Here is a 22907-nt window from a genome sequence, read left to right as displayed (position 1 = left end):
TTGTAATAGTATTATTTGGGAGGCAAAGCATAGATGAAGATTCCAGCAGTTGAGCAAAGATAAAACAGCAATATTATAAAAGGTAACCAAATAAATAAACAAACAAACTGCCTACCTGAGGGAATCAGCCATCAATTTTTGATTGCTGGAGAAACTTGGGTGGTTTGGCAACATCTATGGACCGGAAGCAAATGCGGATAGAGAAACCAAGTTATGTTTCAAGTCCAATATGATGATTCCTCTGAGGAGTTTATAATATCAGTTGAAAATGCTGATTGTTTTACTCTCCAAAAGATGCTGCAAAACCTGAGTTTCTCCAGCACTTTGTTTTTGTTTCAGATTTCTAGAATCTGCAGTATTTTGCTTTTGAACAATTTGATTTGTTACTTTAAGGTAAGGTTAACATTTACAAGAGAAAATTCTCCTGAATTAAAATTCACCAAACTTACCCTTCTAACACTTCTGCTTGGTATGGAATTTCGAGTTTTGAATAATTTTTCTCTTTTGCTTTCACTGTTATTTTCCCAGAAAACTGCAATGTATTTTTTGCTTTTGAAGCTGAAATAATAAAAACAAAAACCAGGAGCTACTATGGTCATCAAGTCAGAAATATAACATTTAGAGAATTTCTGATTTGCAACACTCCTTTTGCGCCTCTTAAATAATAGCAGCTATAGTCTATTGTAGATTGCACATCTACTTTGCAACAACTTGTACAGATCTGATGAGTGAAAAAGAATATAACATTCAATAGCTGAGAATGAATTTCACCATACTACATTGTAACTTTTCAACAACAAAGTATGAAGTTGTGAATATTTCTACCCATCAACTCCATTTCCATTAGTTTGAGGGGTCAGTAAGCAGAAAGTACAGATGAGAATTTTTGAAAAAAAATTAGGGGAGAAAACATGATCTGCAAAGTGCCACTGAAAAAGACAAAAACAGCCTCAATTAGAACTTTCAAGAGGGAATGGAGTTTAAGCCTGAAAAAGGAAGAACTCTCATAAGTGATTAAAAAGGTATAAGGGAGTGGGGCTAAATGGGCTCAAAGAACATGATGGATCAATAATCTGAGCTGAGAGATTCTTCTGTCAATTTAGGACCTCTTTAGTACATGAACAAGTTTATTCCATCAATTGTATCTGCTCCTTTTAAGTGTGGAAACTGCAAAGCTTCCTTTTCTCCCCCCATGGGAATTTCTTTCATTGTATCTTAAGTTTAGGATATCCCAATGTTATGCTTCAACGTAGTTCACAGCCAAAAAAAGTTACATATGCAAAGCCCCAAACAATATAATCAAGTTTCACATTGATAAATCTTTTTGTATTATGATTTTAGTGCAAATGTTGCTACAGTTTGGTATAAATAATTGATATGAAAGAATATGCATATTAACTGTAAATAATCTGAAGCTTGTACAGCCAAGGAGCATTGGAAAGGTAGACACACTGCAAAACTGTTTTAAATGCAAGGTGGTGTTGGATCCAAGCCAAGGTGGCAGCAGGGTCTTGCCTAGGATTATCCTCCTTCACACTTATTCTTTTCTTTTTACTTCTGCTCTAATTTTTTTTTGTTTTCTTCTTTTCTTTGGAGTCTTTTGCAGCAGGTTATTTGTCAAAATCAGCGTGGCTCCTAGAATGGACCATGCATGGAACGGTGTCACTCCTGACAGTTGACAATAGTTGCAGATCCTCAGGCAACTGGATGCAGCAGCTGCAGGGATGTCCTCCTGGTATTTGGGGCTGGCGGTGGCAAAGCTCCCAAGTGACCGGGTGAGAATTGGCAGCTGCAGCACGGTATACCCAGAGGCAGGACTCCCAGTGGCAAAGGTGATAGTAGAGTCAGCGACTCCTGGTTGCAGGACAAGTACAGGTCCAGTACAGATTATGGTAAGGAGATGGCACCTAGAGTGGTGATTCCTACATTGATGTGTCCGGCACAGGCAGCAAAGTGGTGGAGGCAGGGCCAGGTGTTTTTAGAGATCCAGTTCAGGGCTCAGGATTCTCTTTGTGTTCTTTGATCCTTTTTATTCTTAAGTTTTTTTTTTATTCTTAAGTTACTCAAAATAGCACTGGATTGTGGTGACTGTTGAAGCTTTTTACTGTACTTTACTGGATTATTCACTGTAAAAAGTAAGTGACAATGAATTATTTATGGATTACAATTAAAGGCATAGAGGCTACTCTTGCTCAATACCATGGAGGTGGTAAACAAAAAAAATTAGGGCACATGTCTGAGGTCACAAAATGGAACTATTTCATGGGAGTATCACAACAATCGTTTTGTATAATGCTTAAATTTGGTAATGGCAAAACAACTACAAAATAAAGCTGTCACTATTTCCAAAGGGAAGGCATTTCAGCCATTTTAAATGCCGTAAGTACACCATTTCCCCTTGGTCTCAGGACCCGTGTCAAGATCTTCTGTGCACTACATGAAGTAGTGAACAACATCTCATATTTTGGAGATGTTAGTTATAACATTTGGCTTCAAGCTTGATTTGAGCAAAAACAGCAGTGAAGGACCTGAAATGAAAATAACTTAGCCCAGTGAGGAAGATAATTGCAAATTTAAAGCAAACAATTCAGGAGAATTAGTGAGAATTGCATACTTAAGGCCAAAATCCCACATGCAAAATTCAATTCATTAGGGTACAAAAAGCTGTTGAACCAACAAGAACTAAAATTCAACTGTAAATCTCATTTAAAAAATAAAGTCTCAAAAGGGGCCCTTTTGAGTAAGAGGAAGCAGCAACTTGTGCGGCTACGTGCATGGAACAGCAGACCAAACATTTCTGATAGACTTAAATCAGTGGCAAATGGGACGTGGTAATTGGCCAAAATTCCAATGCCATCATGAAGCTGACTTGTATGGCTCACCATTAAGAATCACGCAGACCTCTTGAAATGTTCATTTAAAAAATGCCTTTCAGCCAACACAAAGCATGCTGGGTGTCATATCAAATGGCTGAGTGCCCTGTTCATGAGATTATATTTGATCTGACTGTAGCATTCACTCTACTCTCCTGCTTACTTCTAATACCCTTTTGACTCTTGATACAGTGAAGAATCCAAAGCCCCCTGTCTTACAAATATTCAACAAGCCTGCCTCCACATTTTTCTGGGGGCCAGAGAGGCCTACAGACTCATGATCCTCAGAAAAAATACTTCCCATTTAAAATGAAAGACCCCTTATTTTTAAGCTGAGCCCCTTAGTTCTAGTCTTCGTAAGAATCCTTTCAGCATTTACCCTTTCAAAGTTCTATGCCTCCATTTTATGTCAGGTGATTCATAAAGGTTTGATCAAAGCTGGAGGTATAAAAATTACAAAAAAGTAAATGATGTTGCAATACTGTTATTCTTCAACAACACATGAAGAATGTCACTCATTTCAAGAAAATATGCATGCAACCTTGCAAAATTGGACACGTTCTTCTTTGGTTATTGCACCAAATGATTAAACCAAAGGATAGCATAGGTACAGACAATGTGGAGGGGGGGAGGAGAGGGAAGGGAAAGGGAAAGGGGAAGGGAAAAGGAAAAAGGAAAGGAATTGGAGTAGATTAGAAAACCATTTGCAAGACCAACACAACACGCACAAGAATAGTCTCCAAGAATGCACTCACTCAAACCACTGAGCGTATATATTATGAGATAATAGGCTATTGCTTAAATAAAGGGGATCAAAGATTAAGAGGAGAAAGCAGAAGAATGGATCGAGTAACATATCAGCCATGATTGAAGGGCATAGGAAAATTCGATGGGCCGAATCAATTCTGCTCTATTTTATGGTCATGAGTCACCTTGCCAAAAGATAACAGATCACTGGGGAAAAAACAAAATCAGGCTGCTGTCTTTATTAACAGCTATACAGTTGTGACAACACACCCATATAGTGTCAGTGCAACAAATAGGAAGACAGTTAATACAAACAAAAAAGGCATTTATTTACACATGGTAATATAAATTCTAATATTTCTTATAGTCCATCTATAGCAGTTTGCTTTCTAAGCTACTGAATGCAAGTGTTTGCATGGTATGGAAGAACAGAGCATATCAGATTTCCAGAGAAAGATATAAATGTCTAAAACGACAAAACATACATTTCTTATCTGGTTCAAAATTAATTAATACTTACTTTAGGGAAACACTCACCATCAAATATAATACTTGCGACTTTGGTATATTTGGTTTCTGATGCCTTCAGTGTAATTGGCTTAAAGTCTACTGTAACAGCTTCATTTGGTGGAGTTGGTTTAATACTCTAAAGAGAAAATACACATACATGAACTATCAAGCAAAAATATGAAAGGTAATAATTTCATAGTTTGAAGTCAGAAAGTAAGAGCTTACTGTTATTGGTACATCTTTTGTTCCTGAATTTAATAAATGAAGATTTAAAACTTTTGGAAGATCTGTAGAGAAATGACAAGATTAAGTATTTTGCTATCCACATGCATCAGCTGATTGCTGAGAATTAAAAACTACAATTAAAATGTATTTTTTCCTTCCATTAGAGACTACACTGGAATAAAAGTTTACTGGAAGGCACAAGTTTTAAAAACTATTCATACACTTGCAATTAGTTATGCTGTCCAAGAACAAATTGGTAAACTAGAAATCAGATCATTTTTGCACACTTTTTATTCAGATGAAGAACTTGCTAAAAAAAGTTACATTTTAATTACACATATAGTTAGGTGAGAGTACCAGATTATTAAAACAGGTACAATATTGTAACACCAAACACTTGAGACAAGATTAAGCCAGTTGACATTTAATGGTGAAAGACTGAAAGACCTAAAACACTAAAAGAACAGTTACAGTGAAAGTTGATCTGGTCTAAACTCAATTACAACAGGTCTATTCTTGGCAGTGTTGAGTGGCGGGATTAACATTACAGGAATTAAAAACAAAGTAGAGCAAATCAATGCTGCCAGACCCGCTGAGTTTCTCAAGAACTTTATATTTATTTCAGACTATCAGAATCTACAGCATTTTACTTGTACTTCACTTTGAGGAATAGTCCAACGAGATGAAGTTAAGAATGATAGACAAAGAAGGAAGAAAAAGCACATAGTAGAAACTGAATGAAAGAAGTGGCTCCACAAACACAGATGGAGCCAGAGCATTTGGAGCAAGAATATGAAGTAGAAGAATTAAAAATCAATGTTTTTACTTTTTAAATTAAAAAAAAATTAGAAGCTCACCTTGAGTCCGTAATGTACCAAAATCTAGCATTTCTGTCGAGGAATAAATTCCGGGTGCTGTAAGAAGAATATTTTCTTACTTTAAAAATCAGGAAGGTCATAAGAGAAAGTGAATGAGAGAAAACATGAATTTCTGACTCACCTGTTGTAACTTCCACTTCAACAGGTAAAATGAGAAATTCTGTATTGTCTGATGCATTTGTTTTTATTCTGATAAAGGCTGTATGATTATCTGCTTCTCTTGAAGAAAAACTGGCTCGCATCACAGCTTTTGTTTCATAGGGTGGGATCTCCTAGTTACAAAAACACAAGATCTTATGCACAGTAAAATCAATTGTTCTGACACAAGGTTCACAAGTCAAACCAGCCTCCCGGTCACTGGATTTGCATCAATGATGCTTGAAATTGCTCAACTGTTCTGAACCAGACTTAAAGAGGAGATTTTGGGAACAAAGTTTGTAACTCAAAAAAATTAATGTTACATTATTCTTTATTAACAGAACAATGAACAAAGAACTCTAATACCTACAATCTAAGCCCAATTATCTTCAGCTATAAATTCCTACTTACACCAGGATAAAAAAAATGGCCAGTTTGATAAATCAAATTAACAGCAAATACCAGGCCTGTATGAAATCTTTTAATAATGGATTGTATTACAGACTTGGATATTTGCATTTGCTTGAATTCTGAAGGCACCAGTTAATGGAAACAACTTCTGCAAAACTCTGGAAGGCCTTACTTATTTCTTACTACTGGATTCTTTCTCAGAACTTTCAATAAGTTGATAATTGGAGTGTACAAACCCAAAACAGAATTTCCAGTCTAGTAACTTCTGAAGTAAAAAGGCTTCCTGTCCAAAACTTAAATCAAAGCCAGTTCATGTTTTCTCTCCCATTTCTTCAACATTCTCAGTGGTTGGTTGACCAGCGCTGGTTCACTCTCAATTGACCAACTCAACATCTAAACAGGTGCCAGTCCCCAAGTAAAACAACATCTCAGTGCTGGAGTGTCTACAGTAGTCTTAGAGCAGCAATTAGCTTGCATTGACTTTCTGGGCCAACAGCAAATACTCTTTTGTTCTCTTTTCTAAGAAACTGTTCAAAATTCAACTTTTAACTGCGACTCAGTTCCAAGGGAAACAAAATAAGATAGTCTCAACACAATGGGAAAAAACAACTCAGCAGCAAAGCAAGCATTATCCTAAAACAGCCATCACCTCACCAGGCTAAGCAAACATATGACCCATCAATGCATCAATGACTTAGATAAAGTGATGTAAAGTGTGGTTGCCAAACTTGCTAACAATGTAAAAAATAGACAGGCAAAGTAAGTTGAGGAGCATGTGAGAGGGCTGCTAAAAGTAATAAGTGAATGGGAATAATGTGGTAAACTCACATGGGAAAATGAAGCTGACTATTTTTGCAGCAAATAATATGCTTTCTTTTTATTTTTAAGTGGTGAAAGATTGTAGAGATCAGATACAAAGGGAACAGAGAAGATTTACAACTATGACCATGAAAGAATTGCATATTAATCTTTTGCAAGTTTAGCAAATAATTGATAGAGATAACATTATCATCTTTTACTGAAAGTGGAACAGAATACAAAAGTACAGACAGGGAAGTTATTTGGGCGGAACTGAGAAATAAGAAAGGGATGATCACCTTATTGGGATTAGATTATAGACGACCTAATAGTCAGAGGAAAATTGAGAAAAACTTTAAGGAGATCTCAGTTTTCTGTAAGAATAATTGGGTGGTTACGGTAGGGGATTTTAACTTTCCAAACAGACTGGGACTGCCATAGTGTTAAAAAGGTTTAGATGGAGAGGAATTTGTTAAGTGCATAAAAGACAATTTTCTGATTCAGTACGTGGATGTACCTACTAGAGAAGGTGCAAAACTTGACCTACTCTTGGGAAATAAGGTGACTGAGGTGTCAGTGGGGAAGCACTTTGGGGCCAACGACCATAATTCCATTAAATTTAAAATAGTGATGGAAAAGTATAGACCAGATCTAAAAGTTGAAGTTCTAAATTGGAGAAAGGCCAATTTTGACAGTATTAGACAAGAACTTTTGAAAGCTGATTGGGGACAGCTGGAAAATGGGAAGCCTTCAGGAATGAGATAAGAAGAATCCATAGTAAGTATATTCCTGTTAGGGTGAAAGGAAAGGCTGGTAGGCATAAGGAATGCTGGATAACTAAAGAAATTTATGGGTTGGTTAAGAAAAAGGAAGCGCAAGTAAGGTATAGACAGGATAGATCGAGTGAATCCTTAGAAGAGTATCTGTAGCACATAATTTAGCATTTCTGTACTCAAATCTCCAGTGGTTGCCTTTTATCCACAGCACAGGTTACCTTCTCAGTAAAACTCCAATAAATTAGTTAAAAATGACTTCCCTTTCACAAAGCCAGGTTAATTCTGCTGAATTAGCTGAAACATTTGAGGACTCTGCTAAAGAAGTCCTTAAATGATTGAATTAAATTCTTCCTTATGACAGATGTTAAGCTAGCTAGCCTGTAGTCTCCTGCTTTCCGTCTCACTCACTGAGGAAAAGGAGCTACAGACACTATTCTTCCATCTAGCAGAACCTTCAAGTCTTGGACCCATTATTCTGTCACAACGGATGTAAAACTCAGTCATACTACAGTCGCTGCTACTTAGGGGTGCCTTCAACACAACAGAATGATTAATTAACTACTGACCACACTGCACAATACGAGTAACAGCATAGCCTGCTCTACAGTTGCTTCCAAAAAGTGTGCTGTCTATGCTGACAGTGTCCTCTTAATTCTTTAAGAAGACTACCTTTGCCTACTTCAATTTTGCAATGTGTACACAGATCAAAATCCCAAACTATTGTCACTAACTACTTTCCTGACAAGTTTTAAAAATTTCTTCACGTGATGAGGGTTTTGCTGGCCAGGCACGCATTTACTGCTAGTCCCTAGTTGACTCTGAGCTGCCTCTTGAATCACATGCACTTTAGATGGAGCCACAAAAGCTGTTAGGGAAAAGAATTCCAGGATTTTGATCTATGGAACAATGATATATTTCAAAGTCAGGATTGAGAATGGCTTGGAGGGAACTTGCAGGTAGTTGTCCCATGTATCTGCTGCTCGTTTTTCTAGATGGTAGCAGTTGCAGACTTGGAAGGTGCTGTCTGAGGAGCCTTGGTGAATTTTTGCAATGCACCTTGTAGATAGTGCATACAGTTGCTATTGAATGTCAGTAGAGGAAGTGGCTGTTTGTGCCTATCAAGTGGGTTACTTAATCCTGGATGGTGTCAAGCTTAGACTGCTGTTTAAGCTGCAGCTATCCAGGCAAACAGACAGTACTACTGACTTGTGCTATGCAGCTCTTAGACATGCTCTGGGAATCAGGAGGTGAACTACTTGCTGCAGGATTCCTAGCCTATGACCTGCTCTTCTCGTCACTCATTTAGATGGCTAATCAAAACAGCTTCTGGTTAATGATAACTTCCATGATGTTGACAGTAGGGGATTCAGTGATGAAATCATCATTGAACGTCACGGGGTAGAAGTTAGATTACTAAAGAATGTCTTTGCCTGGTATTTAATTTGATGAAAATATTCCTTGCCATTTTTCAGCTGAAATCTGGATATTATACAGGTTTTGATGATTCTGGAACATGGACTGCTTCAGTATGTGAGGAACTGCGAATATAGTGTTGAACATGGTACAATCAGCAAACATCCCCACTTCTGGTCTTATAATGGAGGGAAAGTCAATGATGAAGCAGCTGAAGATGTTTGGGCCAAGAACACAGAGGAACTAGGTAGTTTCTTGTAATGCAGCTATAATGTTCCTACGTCTCAGCCAGAGGGCCTGAGTTCAACTCCCACCAACTCGAGGTGTGCAATAACTCTGAACAGACTGTAAAAATACCCAGGAGGAACTTCAGCAAAGATGCCCTGGAATGGAGATGACTGACCTCTAACCATGACTTCTTTTGCACCAGGTATGACCCCAATCAGTAGGGAGTTTTTCCTGACACTCAGTGACTCCAGTCTTTAAGATATAAAAGAGCTCCTTGATGCCACACCATTTAGTCCTTTATAAACAAACTTTCCATATGGTTATTGTCAAAGGACCTCTAAATCCTTCGGCAAGTGATTTCTTGGCTTTATTATTTCTCATCTCTACCAAAACAAATTCTGTATCCTGGTTTCATATACATCAGTCTCCCCTCAGTCATGTACTATACCCATTAATAAATTGAATTGCCATTCACATTTTGTCCTTCCAAAAAGGGACACATTCTTCAATTTTCAGATTCCAATTGGTTTCATCCTGAAGCCATGTCTCTGCAATGACCATCAGATCCCATCAGTTCATTGGTTATAGTGTTTGAAACAAAACCAGACAACCTTTAGTTTTAATCCTTTTATTCTTTTGTAATCTCTAGCCTTATGAACTGGTCTATTCAGAAGTGAACAGGGCAGGCAATGGCCCAGGGGTGTTATCTGGACTGTTAATCTAGAGAATCAGCTAATGTTCTGGGGAAGTGGATTCAAATCCCACCACAGCAAAAATTCTGTGAATAATAGTTTAATAATGACCATGAATCAATTACAGATTATCAAAAAAATCCATCTGGTTCACTAAAATGTTACTAATGTCCTTTCGGGATGGAATCTGCCATCCTTACCATGTAGATTTGACCTACATGTGACTCCAGACCCAAAAAATGTGGTTGACTCTCAAATGCCTTCTAGGTAATAAATGCTGGCCTAGTCAGCAACACCTTCATCCCATGAAAGGGTAACAAAAATTATGGTCTGCTTACCATTTCCTACATTAGCTCGCTTGCCTGGTCTCTACACTGCAGTGTACCACATTTCCCAAATTTGATTGATCCAATGATCCCATTAGTTAAACCCTTGTGAACTACTGCAGTGCTTGGAGCATAGGTACATCTAATAGCACTGTGTAAAGAAGGGACTTTCAGGATTTAGATCAAAACAGTGAAGTAAGGCAATACAGTTTCACCTAGGAGAAAGTGACGACTGCAGATGCTGAGATTAAAGTAGAGAGTGTGGTTCTGGAAAAGCACAGTAGGTCAGGCAGCTTCAGAGGAGGAGAATTGACATTTCGGGCTTAAGCACTTCATCAGGGGTGCGGAGAGATAAATGGGAGGGTGGTGAGATTGGGGTGACAAGGTAGCTGAGAATGTGATAGGTAGATGAAGATGAGGGAGAAGGTGATAGGTCAGAGGAGGGTGGAGTGGATAGGTGGGAAAGGTAATGGATAGGTCAGGAGCGTGGTGTCAAGTTGGAGTGGGAGGGGGACTTGAAGTGTACAGCCTCGGGGCGGTGGGGTTAGTTGGTGAGTGTCCCCCAGACACAAGTAGGCGTCCTGTCTCCCTGATGTAGAGGAGACCACATTGGGTGCAATGGATACACAGTAGGTGGGCACGGACCTGACGAGGGAGTCGAGGAGGGAATGGCCTCTCCGGAATGCTGATAGAAGTGGGAAAGAATATATCTCATGGTGTGGTCCATTTGTAGGTGGGGGAGGATGACGTGATGCAAGTGGAGGTTGATGGATGGAAGGTAAGGACCGGGGGGGGGTTCTATCCTTGTTGTGTTGGGAGGGATGGGGTTCAAGGACGATGGTGAGAGAAGTGGAGGAGACGCGTTGGAGGGCAACGTCGACCATGTAGGAGGAAGGAGGGGGCCACCTGGGATTTTCTAAGGTGGAGCTGGTCATCTTGGGAATAAATTTGGTGGAGGCATTGGGAATAAGGGATGGTGTTTTTACATGAGGTAGGGTGGGAGGAGGTATAATCTAGGTAGCTGTGGGAGTTGGTGGGCTTGTAATGTCCGTGGTTAGTCAGTCACTGGAGATGGAGAAGTCTAGGGAAGGGGAAAGTGCTGTCCAAGATAGTCCAGGTGAATTTGAGGTCAGGGTGAAAAAGGTGTTGAAGTTGATGAACTGTTCAACCTCCTTTTGGGAGCATGAGCTAGCACTGATATAGTCATCGATGTAGCGGGGGGGGGGGGGGGGGGGGTTCAGTTCAGCTAGGCAGATGGTGTCAGTGGAAGGGTTCTGATGGGGATGGCACGAGGAGAGAACTGAGGGCTTGGAGGCCTTTGTTGTGGCGGATGGATTCATACATACAGGGACTGGATGTCCATGGTGAAGATGAAGCACTGGGGGCTAGGGAAATGTAAATCTTGAAGGTGAAGGGTGTAGGTAGTGTCCTGAATATTCAGCACACAGTTCTGGGACACCACACCAACCATGCCCATCGCCCCGTGGCTGTACGCTTCAACTCCCCCCTTCTACTCAGTCAAGGACATGCAGGTCCTGGGCTTCCTCCACTGCCAAACCGTTACCACCTGATGTGAGGAGGAAGAGGAATGCCTCCTTTCACCTTGGGAACCTGCAACCACACTGGATCAATGCAGATTTCAATAGTTTCCTCATTTCCCCTCCCCTCATTATGCCAGTCCCAAGCGTCCAACTTGGCACTGCCCTCCTGACCTGCCCATCACCTTTCCACACCTAACCGCTCCACCCTCCTCTCCAACCTATCACCTTCATTCACCTATCGCACTCGGCTACCTTCCCTCACCCCACAAGCCTCATTCCTGATGAAGGGTTTATGTCCGACACATCGATTCTCCTGCTCCTTGGATGCTGCCTGACCTACTGTGCTCTTCCAGTATCACCACACTCAGCACTACAGTTGGATTTGAAGGGAACATCCAATTGATGATGCTCTAATCCATCTGCTGCTTTTGTCCTAAGTGTCAGAGTTTTGAAGTGCTGTCAAAGGAGCAGTGATGAGTTGCTCCACTGCATTTTGTAAATGGTACCTGCTGTTGCCACCATGCGGCAGTGAAGGGAGTGAATGAAGGTAGTGGATATGGTGCCAATTAAGCAGTCGCCTTCTCCTAGATGATGTTTAGCTTCTAGTGTTGTTGGAGTTTCACCTATCCAAATAAGTGGGGAGCATCAGATCATTCCTGAATGTTGCCTTGTCAATGGTGGACGGGTACTAGGAAGATGTCGTAAACTACACCCCATTAAACTAAAATCTTATTGTTCAGAACAATATAGACATTATATGAATCCACTTAAATATTGAGAAAATTTTAAATGAAGTGTTCGTGCTTAAAATTATACTGAATTTGCATATTATAACAGCACCAGCATTAGGCTGCACAAACAACCAAGTTCAACTAGGTCTTAAGACCATGCCTCAGCATTGCCCACAATGGCACAAACTCAGGTTCTGCTTTTGAGTGGTGCTCATACTTCCTGACCTAATTAAATACCGCAACTCACTGACAAACCACGAGTATAGATACCCCTTTCTTGTTGCCTGTATAATTAGTTGCAACTACCATTTTCCACAGTAATCACAACTTCTCTACTGGTGCTCTAAAAAGACTAGAGTGTATGATAACAAACTACACAACTTGTGAATTTCCATCTATCAGCTTCACTAGTCAACGTGAAAACTCAATACCCAAAATAATGTATTGGAATTCATTATCAGTTCCATTTCAACACTGCCAGAATTGTTTCATACAGAAGTTTCAAATTTTCTTCCGAAAAGGCGGTCTTGTAATTTTCACTATACTATAACTGCTAGAGAAGTACACGGCCTCCCAAACAACACTTCAAAAATGAATCAGCCAAACTCCAAGTTGATGTTATTGGCAATCCTAACTAGTGTCTATATGCCATATTTGCTAGTTAATAAAATTACTTCAAATCCTCAGATATGACCTATCATCTATACATCAACATCAAAACTGACAGACCTTTTGTCAGTGACTGATGCCTAGTTTGCAAAGAATAAAAAGAACATTACAGCACAGGAGCAGGCCCTTCGGCCCTCCAAGCCTGCGCAGATCCATATCCTCTATCTAAAATTTGCCACCTATTTTCTAAATGATCAGCATTCCTTTGCCCCATTCCTGTATCTATATAGATAAATCTTAAAAAGCGCTATTGTTCCCCGCCCTACCACCTCCACTGCATTCCAGGCACCCACAACCCTCTGCATGAAGAACTTTCCAAGTGTATCTCCCCTAAAGTTTCCCCTTCTCACTTTGAACTCATGACCTCTAGTAACTGAGCCCTGCATTCTGGGGAAAAAAAGTGTTACTTGGGATCCACCCTGTCTACACCACTCGTGATTTTATAGGCCTCAAATCAGGTTCTCCCCCCTCTACTCCCCCAAAACTCCTCTTTTCCAGTGAAAATAATCCTAGTCTACTTAACTTCTCATAGCTAGCATCCTCCATACCAGGCAACATTCTGGTGAACCTCCTCTGCACCCTCTCCAAAGCATCCACATCCTTTTGGTAATGTGGCAGCCAGAACTGCATGCAGTATTTCAAATGTGGCTGAACCAAAGTCCTATACAATATAACATGACCTGCCAACTCTTGTACTCAATACCCCAGCCGATGAAGGAAAGCACGCGGTAAGCCTTCTTGACCACTAACTGGTGTTGCCACCTTCAGGGAACTATGGACCTGAACACCCAGATCTCTGTACATCAATTTCCCCCAAAAAACTTTTCCATTTACTGTATAGTTTGCTCTGGAATTGCGTCTTCCAAAATGCATCACCTCGCATTTGTCGGGATTGAACTCCATCTGCCATTTCTCTGACCACCTCTCCAATCTACCTATATTCTGCTGTATCCTCTGACAGTCCCCTTCACTATCTGCTACTCCACCAATCTTCGTGTTGTCTGCAAACTTGCTAATGAGGCGACCTACACCATGTCCATCTCTTCGGTGAATACTGATGCAAAGTACACATTAAAGAATTTTCTGATGCCACCACATCTTTTTTGTCCTCGAGTGGGCCAACCTTTTCCTTAGTTACCCTCTTGTTTCTTACATATGAAGGAAAGGCTTTGGGGTTTTCCTTAACCCTGCTCGCTAAGGATCTCATGACCCCTTTTAGCCCTCTTAACTCCTTGTTTCGGACTGGTCCTACATTCCGGATATTCTTCGGGAACTTCGTATGTCTTCAGTCGCCTGGACCTTATGTACGCATAGTTTTTCCTCTCAGTTAGTCTCAATATTCATCTGTCAAAACATGGTTCCCCAATCTTGCCATTTCTATCCCTCATTTTCACAAGAGCATACCTTACCTGAACTCTAAATGAATCTCTCAAAGCCTCCCACAAATCAAATGTGGATTTCCCTTCAAACAACTGCTCCCAATCTACATTCTCCAGCTCCTGCTAGATTTTAGTATAGGTTGCCTTCCCCCAATTTAGCACTATTCCTTTAGGACCACTCTCCTTTGCTTAGGGAATAAGTACTTTAAAATGTACTTTTAAAAGAAACAATCCAAATTCAACTAAGAATGGTAATCTGTGGGTCATGTTTCTCTATCATCAATTAGCAGTATCCAAAACACTGAAGTAAATGGAGACAAACCTCAAGTCCCTAGCCTGAATGCAGATTGAGAGCAATCCATCCTTACCAGCATAAAATAATTTGTGAATTGTATCCTTAATGAAAGTAAAAAGTCCAAAGCATTGCAGAAAGAAGTAAAAGGGTTCTTAATTTTGGAGAAATAACTGGGTGAAATATTCTGCTGCAAGGCAAACATATGAAGGGATTGAACTCAAAAAATAAACACATTTGGGTGGAGTCATTGTTACATGAGTAACAAATTAGTGGATCCCAACTTAAATCCAATAGCAAGAACCCCAATTCCTCCAAATAGCCTTAAATCAAAATAGCATTATAAAGATAGGAAGTAAAATAATCTTATATGCTCCACATTTATCTACTGATTAGTTTCAGAGCAGTGGTGAACTTTTGGTACTCACCCATAATTTTCTAGGGCCTTCTGGTTGACCTGTTGGAAGCTCTAAGTGCAGATCTCCTCCACTTGAATACATTTCAACTACCTGACAAAATAAAAAAAAACAATGCTTCATGAAGCATTTTTCCCAAGTCCCTATGGAAGAAAAAAGTTGGCCTTTAACAACTGATAATGGAAAATGTCATGCACGTCACCAGAGTCTAGACAAATTAGTGAGAGAAACAGGGGAGATATTGTGGATGGAATGCAAGTTAAACAGAGCAACCTCACCTGTCTTCTAATCCTACTCTGTTGCACACAGCTCAAATGTATGCAAATACTAGGCCTTTCTAGGCACTTAAATTTATGTGCTGAAACTTTACTAAAAGAGAGAGAGAGAGAGAGAGAGAGAGAGAGAGAGAGAGAGAGGGAGGGAGAGAGAGAGGGAGGGAGAGAGAGAGAGAGAGAGAGGGAGAGAGGCAAGAATGTAGAACTTGCTACTACAGGAAATGATTGAAAGCAAAAACCACTGGTGCATTTCAGCAGAAACTTGACAAGCATTGGAAGGAGAAGGGAATAGGTAATTAATGTGGCAGATTTGGATGAAGGGCAAAAGAAAGGAAGCTCAGATGAAGCAAAATGGACTGGTTTGACCAGATGGCCAATGCTATTTGGTATGTGCCAGTTAACCCTATGTTAGGATTGAAGATCTTACTGCACAGAGTAAAGCAAATATTTAGAGCTTTCTTTTTGGCAACAGAAATGAAATCCCAAACAGGTGCTGGCCATTTTAAGATGGGGAATACTGAGATTTGAAACTGAAGGGGAGCCACAGTATGCTGTTTTCACTTTAGAACACCAGTATCTGAACTTTTCCTTCACGTTCTGAATGTGGCAACTCTTGCTGAAATATAATTTAGCAACAGATTCCAGTGGCTCTCATTCTTTCCAAAGAAAGATAGATAATCAGCTGGCTCCCAAATAAGGGAAGCAAATAACAGGCTAATACAATTTTGCATTCTGTACACAAGCAGAAGCATGTTCATCTATGGGATGATAAGTGATTCATAACTTTGATATAGTGTTTTACTTCTAGTGTTTCGGATTACCTTCAGCAAGTACATACTTACCCCAACCAATTTTTTTTAAAAAAGCCATAGAAGTAAGAGGAACCATAGAGTTCCTACTCAACAGTACAACAGTCTGTCTCCCACTGCACTCACCCAAAAAGATAACAAGTAACATTTTCCAGAAATACATGTGTCAAGCAGATTCCAATACAGTTGGCCTAATGCTAACAACATATACGACAATCTATTCATATCAGGTTTGCTTTGGTTAATCCACAACGTAAATCTTGTAACCACAACCCTACAGTTGCACAAACTAACAAACCATGTAAAGAATAACGAGAGAGAATAGGGCCCCTTAAAAAGATCAACAAGGCCATCTGTGTGTGGAACCACACGAAATGGGTGGGGGTGGTATTTCACTTCAGTGTTTACTGTACAGGAGGAGATGGAAAGAGAGTGATATCTTGAAGTGTACATATTACAGTAGAGGTGGCACTGGACATCTTAAACACATCAATACCTCCTAAATTAAATGTAATAACACAAATGTAGTGCAGTGGGTAGACATCACTATTTACAGCAAATACTCATATTAAAGTAGATTGCAGTATTTGAGATAATGATTATTGCTGATTTAAATAAAAAAAAGTGACAGTTGATAAGGTGCTGGTTAAAACAAAGTTTGCTGTACTACTAGTCATCAATTCCAGGAAAATTGAAAAGGTTAGCAAAACCAATAAAATTATGATTGATCTTTAAATTCAACTGAAATCAGTTTGATCTGTATTTACAATTGCTTCTGAAGTTTCTTAAAATAGCACACTTGCAAATGGAAGAAAATCAGATAAGCTCAAATGATTAAAAATCTGAAATTACATAATCTCTATAACAGAAAACTATATTTTGTGTATATATTATATATATTTACATAATTATTTGCTTTCCAATTGGTCCTTACAATCAGGTCATTGATGATTAGTGGTCAGTGCTGACTACTAAAGAATGCACCACCCAAAACATGGAATCTCATATCTGCTACAGTTCTTTATTAAAATTTGAAATATTAAACAAACTTTAGCTGGCATGGCACATGAATAAATATGATGTGCAAAGTTTAAGATAGCCAGATCAATTGAGATCTACACAATATCCCAATATTGACTGTGTGCCAGTTTATTACAACCATATCACAATTTGTGGATGTCAAAACTTTGTCTGTTGCATCAACCTAAAAAGAGTCCTATTTCAAATAGGAGACAAATTTAAAACAAAATCAAAAATCAGACTAGTTGTAACAAAGTCCAGAAGTAGCTTCACTAAAATTGGCAACAAGAAAGTGAATGAGAAAAAAGTAATCAATTTCAATTAATTTTATCCAAAAGTTATAAGTCTCAAATAAAGTAACAAAATATATTTAAGTAGATCAAATAATTTATTTCAACAGTTATAGCCCAATATTGCTCATCAGAGATTCACACAGGGTGATGATATTGCTCCTCAAAACAAGGTTATACTGTCCTTGGTTTTTTTTGTCAGGTGGTTGTAAAAACACAGGTCCCAAAAAGTCTGGGCTTGGATGGATTTTAGGGCCAATTTGATTATAGCTAACAGGTACTGCCTCAGGCAAAAGACTTTCAAGTTTTAAAAAAAACACCTGTACAATATATAGAGGAATGGCCAATTGTCCCAGCTCCACTTTTCACTGGTTTGATTTTTAAAAAAAAAACAGTCTGGCTGTTGAAAGCAGAGTTGTGAAGCTGCCGGACCGAAGAAGCAGGTCCATGCTGGTCCTCTCAGACTTCTCTCCTGCAAGACAGTGTTTGGATTTTCCTTTTGTGCCAAGGGATGTTTATGGGGATTGTTGCAAGTATTGGGAACAGCACCATTGAGCTGGTACAGTCTGTTGGGTTTTCAGGGAGGTTGTTATTCGGTATTCTGTTCTCTTTTGTTTGTTTCATTCGGTAATCTTGTAAATAAATTGTTTTGTCTAAAACTAAGGGGTTTGACCAGCTACAATTCTCCAGGAATTATCCACATTACACCTGCTTAAAACAAAGAGCAAAGTTAGAATCTGGGCTACTTCCTTGAAATATTTTGAGGGGGTCTGGTCTGGTCTGGTCCATAACAAGAGTCATACAGCACAGAAAAGACCTCTGGCCCATCAACTCTTGCTGACTTTTCTTCACTAGTCCAATTTCCAGCACTTGGTTTCATAGCCTTGAATTTATGCAAAAGATAGGGCTGAAGCACTTGCAACAATTTCAACCAGAATTGTCAAGTGGCAGTTTTATCTTGGCTACCTCCAGTGGTCCCCTGCATCAGAGATGCCAGTCTTCAGCCAATTCAATTCACTCCATATGCTATCAAGAAATGTTTGGAGACAAGATTCAGCAATGGCAATGGGTCTAGACAACATCCTGGCAAGTGCTCTAGAACTTGACACATTCCTGGCTAAACTATTCTTAGGATGTGGGAACCATTGTAAGGGCTGGTATTTATTGCTTATCCCCATTAACATGAAGTGCAAAGAGTTGACTACAACTGGGTGGTCTGCTCAGCCAACTCAGGGCAGTTGAATGTGAATCACATCATATCAATCTGAAATGACTGAAGTCAGAATGGGTAAGGATAACAGACTTCACTCCTTCAAAAAGAGAAGAGTAAAACAAAATGGGCTGAAAAATCTGGCAGTTTTATTATTATTAGGGAGAGTTTCAGTCCAGATTTATTAAGTAATTAATGTTCAATCTCTCAAGTCCTTGGAGGAATTTGACAAAGTCTCTGGAGTACCAAATCATTAGTCGAAGCCTCTAGATTACTGGTCCAGTAACATTACAGTTATACTACTATCCCTATTTAAGCAATTGTGAGCAATAAGGGCATTATGTTTCAGAGACAAAAAAAAGCAAACCAAGGATTTGCAAGCACGAAAACTGGGAAAGAAAACTGACTAGACCTATTGCTTTCAAAAGATGAACAATTGGCAGCTACAGGGGAGCTACTCTAGAGGTTATTTCAAATCCGTCACATTAAGTAGTTTTTTGATAGCTTGTCTCAATTGCTTTTTTTTAAAGATACGATGCCTCTAAGTGGTAGCTAATTTGGCCATTTATTTTAGTTTGCTGAAAGAGAACAGTAGGCTACTGGTCACACTCATTTTTCAGTTACACATTCCTGCCACATGAAGGAGCATCACTTGCTCCAGATTACATTTATTTTAACATTCCCATTACTTATACAAGTTCAACTTCAAAAATCACTGCCAACATTCCAAATCTTCCTCCTGGAAGAAAAACTAGTTTACTTCTCTCCTTTCTATATTTAATTAAATGAGTCATGAAACTTTTGTTTTATTCTTTCAGAGTAAGCAATCCTATAAAGCTATTCAGCCATTTCTTCCACCGTGGAAAAACCACTTTCTGACCTCAAGGATTCTCATCTGCATTACATGACTAAACTCCTGGCAAAACAAAGCCACTTTTAGAGCTTTTCCAAATTGTTGGCAGCCCTACAATTTGACTCATTCATTTTGCAGTGCTGCCATTGCTGCCACATCCCACGAAACAGGAGCTCCTCTAGTTACTCCGTATACGCCTCAACTTCTCTTATTCTCAGATGGAAGCTCAGGCTTTACAATTTCAGTTTCACATGTCACGTGTTCCTGCTGTTTTCTTTTCCTAACCCATGAGCACAGCTACACGTCAAAAACTTTTTAAAAATTCAGTTCAATTCCTCAAATTGGCATTGCAGGACTTCAAAACTTTCGTTGACTGGTCTCTCAATGCATTAATTTTCACTTCACGTCAAAAATAATTGAGTGAACCCAGATATTTGATCTCTTCCAGCAGAATATGACCATAAACTAGCACCATATTACAAATTAAACCCCAGTCTTGCAACAGAGTAATATGTTTGATAATAAACATGCTGAATGATGGAAAAGAGGAAGATGTGATTTGAAGGATTAGCTTAGCACAGATCTAGGTGTGTGAAATAAAAGCCTTGGAACTGTTTCATTTTGCTTACCAATACTGTTAATTTAAATGATTTGCAAAATGATGCAAATCCTATATCTTCCATATTCAACATCAAGCAGAATGCCATTATTTGACTTCACACAACAACACTAAGCCACTTGATTTACTCCGTTCCAGTGAAGATGTTCCTTTTAAATTTTGTCATTTGGTAGCATTCTCCATTTGAATCAGAGGTTGTGGCTTCAAGTCTCAGTCCAAAATCCTTAAAATCTAAAGAAGTGTCAAATTGGTATTATTGTGCACAATCATCCTTGATAACAAAACAGTTATTGTTACACTGGAAAGTAAATGCACCAGGATGATGTTCCTGCTGTGGAAACAGGTCTCCAAACCATTTCCCTTATATTGTCTCTGACCAATCACCATTCCCCCACCTTCATCTACCAATCGCACTCTCAGCTACCATCCCCACCCCCTCAGATTACAAGCCCCATTCCTGATGAAGGGCTTATGCCCAAAATGTTGATTCTCTTCCTCCACGGATGCTGCCTGACCTCCTCCTCTCCAAAATAAGAGTAAAACAAATTGGCTTTAAATGAAAATCTGGTAGTTTCATTATTATTAGTGAAAATTTTAGTCCAGTCCAAACTCTTGACTGATCTCCAGCATCTGCAGTCCTCACTTTTGCCCATTTCCTTTATCTTTCATTTTCATCAGAAACTCTGTTAGAGTTCTAACCTCCCTGGAAGACAATGTTAAGATTAAAGAACAGAACTTGACTACTGGAATACAAAATAATCAATTTCAGTGAATAGGCCAAACAAAAAAAAAGAGTAACCGACCTGTAAAGGTTCGCTGTGAGGGTTGTGTATATTTATTAAAGGTGAAAAACTGCTATTTACAGGAACCCTTGCCCCTATAAATGGGCGCAAGCGATAAGGATTTGGTATTCCAACACCAAACACCTGAAAAAGATTTAAAATAATTAAAACACTTTTTATATATATCAAACAAAGACCAAGAAATATAAAGAACTCGATTTGTGAAGGTATGCAAGCTTTGTCAAAACTATTTGGCCAAAAATGTGAATACCTGTATTGTTAAATTACTTTGCAGTTACAAAGTGATTTTAAAATAAATTGAGCTTTTAATCCCTCCCATGCTAATGTTGGTACACAAAATGCCTTCTCTCATAGGACCAAGACTCTGTTCCGAGATAGACAAAGAACCAAAAATGCTCATTGATGAGCATTGCTATTCGTTAAAGCTGAAAGCAACTAGATTGCAGGAAAGGATTTGAAAAGGGGGACTTCAGGTTTTGCAGACCTCTTTTCTGTGGGGGCAAGGGGAGAGCGAGAGCGAGAGCGAAATAACAGGCAATGTTTCAATCAAACCAAGTAATCTCAAACATTAAAAAGACTCACTTACCTGGTATGTAAATACCCCATGAAGTGATGTATTAATAAATAAAGTATTTTCTACATTTCCCACTACTCTGGCAAGAAAAACTACATCAAAAGATGTGTTTCCTCCAGGTGGAATAATCTATGCAAAAGGAAATCAAAAGGAATTAGTTTCTACAATGTGCAGCTGCTAACAATTCCATTTGTTCACAGAATGACAAATGTAGATGTGACGGTGGCTTCCAAAACAGCTACAATTAGAATTTGCCATTTCAGGTAGGATTCTACTATCCTTCTACGATTCTACGTAAACATTAAGTATGGACTCCATTTAGTTAATCTCAATGAAAAGAAGAATTTTAAGATTGTGTGAAGGCCTGGAAGAAAGATCTATTTTGCACACTTGTCATGTACAACCAGTCAAGACAAGTAATGCAAAATCTGCCAGGACACCAACACCCCTCACCTTCATCCAGGGTCCTAAACAGTCCTTCCAGGTGAGACAGTGTTCACCTGCCTGTCTTCCAACCATCAGGTGCTCCTATTGTGGTCTTCTCTACATTGGGGAGATAGAATGTAAACTCGAAATGGTTTGCCAAGCAGCTGAGCCAGTCACCACCCATTTTAATTCCCCCAACTGTCCCCTTTCCAACATGGCCATCCTTGGCCACCTCCATTTCCTCAACAAACTACACTAAGTTGGAGGAACACCACCTCATCTTCCACCTGGGCAGCCAACAGCCTGGAGGACGCAACAGAGTTCTTCAATTTCAAAATGACCTCCCTTCCCATCCCTCGACTCCCTTCATAGCCCCTTCTCATCCCTGCCACAAACCAGATTAATTTCTCCCATTGACCAACCACATCGTATCCTTTACCTGTCTTCACCTATCCACATTTCACCACCCTCCCCCTTTATCTGCAGCTCCCACTATACCCACTCCCACTCCTGACAGGTGACACCTAAACTTTCAGACTTCTCTACCTCCTAGTGCTGCCTGGCTTGCTGTGTTCTTCCAGCCTCCTGCATGTCTCAGCCGTATCAGCCAAAATATAATTTCCATACAGCTGTGTTACACCATCAGAAAGTGTACAGCATAGGAGGAAGTCACTATACAAAAGTAAGTTTGACAGTATTTTGCCATACCAAAAAGTGAGCTCTCCCCCAGTTAATTATACTTTGAGGGACCTTTTGTAGTCCTTTTGTACTGCTTTCTTAAATCTCATTATCCATGGTCACCTCGATGCTCCCCCATACCACTTCCTCCTCTTGGTCTACATTCTCAAAAAAAAACAGGTATAAGCTTCCTTTTTCTTTGCTCTGGATACAGTGATTAGAATATTTGACTGAACAAAATCACACAGCACAGAACCAGACCCTTTGCCAACATCCACTCTGACCAGGTTTCCTAAAGTGAACAAGT

The 22907-nt window shown here is 39.4% G+C and overlaps 1 protein-coding gene across 2 annotated transcripts in view; it reads right to left on the bottom strand.

Annotated features, from left to right (window-relative positions):
• tmem131 (transmembrane protein 131) overlaps positions 1-22907 on the bottom strand; it is a 196587-nt gene that overhangs the window by 60816 nt on the left and 112864 nt on the right. For both annotated transcript variants that reach the window (XM_072577008.1, XM_072577007.1), the window contains exons 6-13: positions 21509-21625; positions 20923-21045; positions 15056-15136; positions 5355-5505; positions 5213-5269; positions 4356-4417; positions 4158-4266; positions 450-558 (exon numbers count right to left, since the gene is read on the bottom strand). In XM_072577008.1, the coding sequence (XP_072433109.1) occupies positions 450-558; positions 4158-4266; positions 4356-4417; positions 5213-5269; positions 5355-5505; positions 15056-15136; positions 20923-21045; positions 21509-21625 (809 nt within the window). The remainder of the gene's footprint in view (positions 1-449; positions 559-4157; positions 4267-4355; positions 4418-5212; positions 5270-5354; positions 5506-15055; positions 15137-20922; positions 21046-21508; positions 21626-22907) is intronic.

The sequence above is a fragment of the Chiloscyllium punctatum genome, chromosome 9 (genome assembly GCF_047496795.1).
Source record: "Chiloscyllium punctatum isolate Juve2018m chromosome 9, sChiPun1.3, whole genome shotgun sequence".
NCBI classification, from domain to species: Eukaryota; Metazoa; Chordata; class Chondrichthyes; order Orectolobiformes; family Hemiscylliidae; genus Chiloscyllium; species Chiloscyllium punctatum.
The sequence above is the reverse complement of the archived record's forward strand: the minus strand, read 5'-3'. Positions and strand labels throughout refer to the sequence as shown.